Here is a 6740-nt window from a genome sequence, read left to right as displayed (position 1 = left end):
CATGTTCTCACATAAATCGTGCAACTGCTGATCGATATCCATATCTTCAACTATTTTTTCAACAAAGGAGTTTATTTTCGTCTCCACTTCTTCACACAACGTAACCATTTCTTCCTCGAAAGAAATGTTGCTGAACTCAGTTGTCATCGTGTAGTTTCGTAGAACGTTTTAATATGGAATGACGGATCTGACGAAATGAACCACCTCATTATTTGTCTATCCGAATGGTTGGAGTGGGATTTCATATTGTTATTTTTTTTATTGTTTGTAAAGTACTTTTTAATAGTCCCATTATTGTTTTCAAATAAATTTTAAAGCAAAATACAAAATAAAATACAACTACGTTTATATAGAGGGTCTTTTTACTTTGTGATGTTTACCGACCGCTGGTTCAGAGAATACTTATTGTTTCTGGTTATCTCTGTCAATAAAGTATTTTTTACAGTCATGCTTCCCAGCGATTTGCTTTGTAATGTTGTATATAATATCTCGCATGCTTTGATAGTGCTTATCACCAGCAGATTCAACGTAGTACTTTAATCGCAAATCTGCATATTTCCAGTATTCAAGAGGCGAAACATCTTTAAGACTCTTCATGTCATAGATGTCTATTTTGATTAGATGTGTTGCACTGATACTGTCATCGTCGTTGGATGAGATATATGATAGGCCCCCGTCACTTGCTTGCGCTACACATGAAGACTTTGACTGTCTCTTCTTTTTCTTTTGCTTTTCAAAAAAAGCATCTATACTGTTGCTCCTTCTCATTGCGGTCTTTTTATTGTCACTCATATCTTGATCATCTGATATATTGAGTGGATAATAGAAGTGCTTTAAAGTATATTCATCATTCGGTGAATTCTAGAATAAATATGAGATCACGATTAAAACAAAATATTAATTAGATTCATAACAGTTCCACATCGTAAAGATTCAATTATAAGTTTTTTTTTTTTTTTTTTAATCTTTATTTATTTGGGACTTTATCCAACACGGATATGCCAGCCCCATCATCCCTTAAGTAACTAGTAAATAAAAAACCTAATAACTATATTAATATAAGGGAAATGTAACAGATAAAATCTGTTATTGCTGCCTATGCACAAATATCTCAACAACAGACCTGAAACCTTCTGTGGTCGGTTGAGAGAGAAGGCTCGTTAGAGCACCCACGTCAAATCTGTTGATTTTGTACCGCCGCATAACATCTAGTCGCTCCAAATTGTATCTGCTACATTCCACCAGTACATGCTGGACATCATCCATCGTACCGCAAATATCGCAGTTGGCAGAACTAGCTTTCTTCATTAGAAATGCGAACTTATTAGATGGATAATGTCCAGAACGCAACCTATGAGCTAATACTATACATTTTCTACTTAATCTTATACGAGCAAACCAAGGAAAACGAGGAGGCTGACATTGAATAGTTTTATACCAAATACCCTTTTCTCTACTTCTAATGTCAAAATACTCTTTAAATTTATCATAACATATAATTTTGTAATTATTTAATATTTCCGTATAGAATGGTAAAATAGATAGGTCTGTGCCTTTTGATATTGCTAACTTTGCGAGTCTATCAGCCTCCTCGTTTCCTCTTATGCCTATATGAGCAGGAACCCATTGCAATCTCAGATTTATATGACTGAAGTCACATATCTGTTTTAAAATTTCGTAAGCTACCGGCATACCTCTGCTATATCCAGAGGCGCATCGAGCTAAGTGTTGCAAGGCGCTTTTGCTGTCTGAAAAGATAACAAAATTTCGCCCGCTTATAGTACCTATATATTTAAGAGCTTCTGAGATTGCAACGAGCTCCATGGTCATAATACAAATTTGTTGATTTGTTTTAAACATAGCAGATTTTCTAAGACTCAGGTGCCAAAAGGCTGCACCTGATCCTACACACAATCTTTGGATGCGTCTGTATAAATATGTGACCAGCCGTCATATTTTTCGTTAAGCTCCTTTATTACTAAAAACTTTAAACAAACAGGTTCAAGTTCTTTTTTAGCTACAATTAAACATTCCAAATTTTCCTTTATTACTAAATTTAAGCTAATAGACGACACCCAAATATCTAAACTGTACATTTGTAAAGGATTTGTACAGTAAATGTTACATTGTTTACATTCGTTGTATGCAGTTAATAACAATGGCTTTTTCTTTGAATGCCAATATCTGTCGTACGTATTCGATCCCAGATCATTGAAAAGATTGACAATTACATTATTTGACCAACTCTTACTTTTCACAGAATATTTATACGCAAGATATAAGCGCCTTAAAAACAATGGTTGAATGCACAGCTCGCTCTCCATAACGTGAATAGGTGTACTTTTAATAAAACCACCAACTATCCTAAGAGCCTGATTTTGAACTCGGTCTAGTTTTAACAAATGTGTCTTAGCACTAAAATCATATAGATAGCATCCATAATCCAATCTGCTTCTAATTAGTGATATGTAAAGGTTACGTAAATGCTTAGGCCCTATACCCCAACCAGGGCCAGCTAATACTTTAAACAAATTTAAAAACTTTGATGTTTTTTCGACGGTCTCCTTAATATGTCTTCTCCATCGCAACGCTCTATCTAACCACAACCCTAAATATTTAATATTTTCATCTACACCTATATGATTATTTTTAATATCGAGATTAATCTGTTTCCTTCTATATCCTCTATTAAAAACACATATTTTTGTTTTATTTGTTGATAATTGTAGTCCTATATCATCTAATCTTTTGACCATATTATTTAAGGCTAATTGTAATTTATATTCACATATATTTAAGTCCTTATGACCAAGATAGATCACGAAATCATCTGCGTATTGCGAGATAAAAACGTCTTTAATTTGTTGACAAATCATATATGTTGTTACATTAAAAAGTAATGGCGAAATGGGATCTCCCTGAGCGAGTCCCCTACTTGCGTGTCTAATCTCAGACACCTGAATATCATTATCATTTTTAATCATTAATTGCCTATCACTTAAATATGACCACAGATATCTACAAATAACTTTTCCTACGCCTAATTTGTCTAAAACATTTACAACTTTATCGATTAAAATATTATTATAAGCATTCTCGATATCCAAAAAACAAGCCGCTGTTGATACTTTTCTAGAAAACCCTAATTGTATATATGTAACAAGTCGTGATAAGCAATCTAAGCTAGATTGTGCCCTTCTAAAGCCTATGGTATGTGGTGACAATATTGTATGGTGTTCAACAAACCATTCAATTCTTTTACATAACATGTTATGAAATATCTTACAGAGACAGGAAATAAGTGCTATTGGTCTAAGTTTTGCGTGTGTGCTTGTACTCTTGTTTGCTTTGGGAATAGGTACGATTAGAATTTTCCTCCATTGATCCGGCAAAACACCTAAACTAAATATAGCGTTGTAAATATTTAAAAGATACTCTTTCCCAGCCGAGGGCAAATTGAATATCATAGAATAAGTTATCGTGTCACTGCCAGGAGCAGTGTCCTTTTTTTTCAGACAACATTCTAACTCTTGAACTGTAAATAACCTCTGTAGTAAATCGTTATCAGAATTAAATGTTGGTGGACAATTACTTACTGAATCTGGCGTAAGCGAATGTAGCAACTGTTTTTCCATCTCTTTGGACGCACAAAACCTAGCTTTTCGGTACCCCTTAAACCACCGCATTTTATCCCAAATATCTGATGTTGATGTCGAATCATTGATGTTTGTACAAAATTTTTGCCAATCTACTGACCTCGCTTTCTTTAATACAATAAAAGATTCTTTAATTTTAGATTCCAATTTATCAAGGTTATCCGGAATAGGATTCCTTCTAAAGGTACTTAATGCCAACCTCCGTTCTGCCACAATTTTAGATAACGACGGATCCCAATAATCTTTCGGCTTAAATTTGCTCATTGGATTGGTGCAAAATCTAATTTCAGGAATATTTTTATTAGCTGAAATGTTTATTTTACCTATAAAATCATCATATTGAAATTGAACATTACTAGATGTACAACTAAAACTATCACATGAAAAAAATGCATTTGTTAAATCGTTCTTATAAGATTTCCAATCAGCTTTCTTAAAATTAAGTTTTTTATAACATTCAACACGATCCAAGTAACTAGTTGACATTTTAATTATGAGATGATAACTTCCTAAATTTTCATTAAGAATCTGCCATTTATAATCAACTGCTACATCTGATGATGCAAAACTTATATCAGGGGATGAATTTTGCATCACACCGTTTACTAATTTAACTCCTGTGGCATCTCCATTGTTAAGTGAAATAAATCCATTGTCTAACGTTGTGTCAAATATTTGTTGTCCTCTCTGATCTGTTTTGTATGACCAGTTAGTATGATGACCATTAAAATCACCTAATGCTAGTGTTTTTCTTGTTGTTGAAAAAATACTGTCCCAATCTGATTGGTGGGTTTGCACTGAAGAAGGGCAATAAACAGATACAATGCTATTCAGACCTTTACAATTCAATAACTTAATACTAATAACTTCTATGCCTGGATTGACGCAGTTGATAGGGCAAACATGACATCTAAGGGATTTATGTACAAAAATTGCAAGTCCTCCATACGAGTCCTGTCGATCATTTCGAAATATATTATATCCACTAATATGAAGAGGAATATCTGCATCCAACCATGTTTCAGAAATAACAGCTATATGAATTTTTTCTTGATAAAATAAGTTCTCTAACATTAATAATTTTGGTTTCAAACTTTGTGCGTTCCACTGAATTATATTTAAAATAAAGGCTTTATCCATTAAATATTATCTTTGAAAAAATGTCATATAATTTACCTTCATTCAAAACGTTAGCTAAAAACAACTTACACTCTTCAATTATAGCTTTTACCACTAACATCACTTTATCGCTTATATTTCCTTCAGATACGATAATTTCCTTTATTCTTTTAAGCAAATTTTTTAAGTCAAATCTCCTTTGTCGTCTCCTTTTTTCTTTTTCTGCTGGATTTTCTTGTGTATCTTGATCACTTTCCATAATTTCATCGTTATTTATATTCAAGTTCTGATTTTCCCTATGATAATTTGTATGAACATTCGTTTTCTTAAATTTATTTTTGTTTTGATTTATCACTTTCTCATTCAAATGCTCATCTTTCATTTCGTTATTATGTACTGTCGCCGACGTTTTGAGTACGCTGCTATATGTTTTACCTCTCATATTCACTGGATTTTTTTCTATATAACTGGAGTCCATTTCTGTGTTGATCTCCGCTCTGACACAACTTAATTCCTTTTCTTTCAGATTTTTCAAATATATCTCTAAGCCGGTTTTATATGATACATTTTCTTGACTCATTATATAACGTATGCCTTTTTCTTTTTTAAAGAAAGGGCATGTCTTATCCAGGGCCATGTGTGGTCCTTTACAATTTATGCATTTGAACTCTTTAACTTCACAATTATCATGATGTTCAGCACATTTTGGACACACATTTTTATTCAACTTACAAAATTTTTTAATGTGTCCGTATTTCCAGCATCCAGAACACTGAGTCACAGGAAGCTCGAAACGTACGACATCAAATTTAAATCCATATGCATTTATGTATAAAGGCGTAACCGGGTTTCTGAAACATAGTCTGAACGATTCACTGTCAATCCACCTACCTTCATAATTCATACGTTTCAATCGTTTAGCTGAAATAATATCATATTCACAATTTAAACTATCTAAGAGCTCCTTTTCGTTTGTCTCTAAGTCAACTCCTTTAATGATTCCGTAAGACAAATTACCCTGATTCGTAAATTGAGCCCTAATATCCATCTCATTTATTTTTTTACAATTAATAAGTTTTTGGGCTTCATTTTTATCGCTAAACTGTATAAATATTTTATATGGACTTTTATATTTAATTTTTGTTACATTTTTAATATTTTCATCTCTTAATAACCTCGCAAAAGCCATCTGTTTCGGTAGTATCTGTAATCCAAATAAACTTACTTCAAAATAAATGTTTTCATTATCTCCATTAATTGACATTTCTCTTTCATGAGATTCACTTCGGACGAGTTTCTTCGGTTTTCTTCTAGAGACAGTGACAAATCCATCCTTGCTACTATCTTCCGTCTCTCTCGGTCTCTTATCACCTGTTTTCGGCATTGACTCGGAATTACCACGTTCACTGTTTAATACTTCACATATATCATCATCATTTTGTATCACATTTAAACTACTATCGTCACTCAAACCGTCGTCATTCATTGTTATCAATTTACGCGGGTAGATTAATAAAAAATCGCGTAGGCGCACGGGTCGACTACAAAACTGGCGTTCGCTAACGCGGTTCGCGCGCAACTGAATTATAAGTTACGAATAGATAAAAAAAGACAAACGTATGTGATTCTTACCTCCATGATGAATAAATGTTGTTTCACACCACTGGTCGATCTTAGTAAGTGTTTAATAAGTAGACTTTTAAAACACTGGGTTGGATACTAACAGTCTGACACTGAATAAACTTATGCCTTAAAGACTTTTAAAATACTGGGTTAGATACTAACAGTCGGACACTGAATAAACTTATGGCTTGTATGGTTGAGTGAAACGTTTTATACGCACATTTTTATAATACAAGTTTGTTCTTGTCTTTAATTAATCATTGAAACTACCGTGGCTGTTTATTGCTTGTAACTAGGAATGGACAATAAAAAATACTTTGACAAAGGAAAGGTTGGGTTATT

General features: G+C 33.1%; 2 protein-coding genes across 2 annotated transcripts; both read right to left on the bottom strand.

Annotated features, from left to right (window-relative positions):
* Positions 1-313: 313 nt before the first annotated feature.
* On the bottom strand, positions 314-6478 carry LOC120635933. Its single transcript, XM_039907146.1, has 2 exons — positions 6408-6478; positions 314-861 (listed from the first exon to the last, which is right to left on the bottom strand). The coding sequence occupies exons 1-2, from the start codon at positions 6411-6413 to the stop codon at positions 403-405; spliced, it is 465 nt and encodes a 154-aa protein (XP_039763080.1). The 5' UTR covers positions 6414-6478; the 3' UTR covers positions 314-402.
* LOC120635932 lies at positions 4789-6310 on the bottom strand. Its single transcript, XM_039907145.1, has one exon. It carries the CDS (start codon positions 6259-6261, stop codon positions 4789-4791), a length of 1473 nt encoding a protein of 490 aa, XP_039763079.1. The 5' UTR covers positions 6262-6310.
* Positions 6479-6740: the final 262 nt, after the last annotated feature.

This window comes from Pararge aegeria, chromosome W (genome assembly GCF_905163445.1).
Source record: "Pararge aegeria chromosome W, ilParAegt1.1, whole genome shotgun sequence".
Classification (NCBI taxonomy): domain Eukaryota; kingdom Metazoa; phylum Arthropoda; class Insecta; order Lepidoptera; family Nymphalidae; genus Pararge; species Pararge aegeria.
This window is presented reverse-complemented; position numbering and strand designations above follow the sequence as displayed.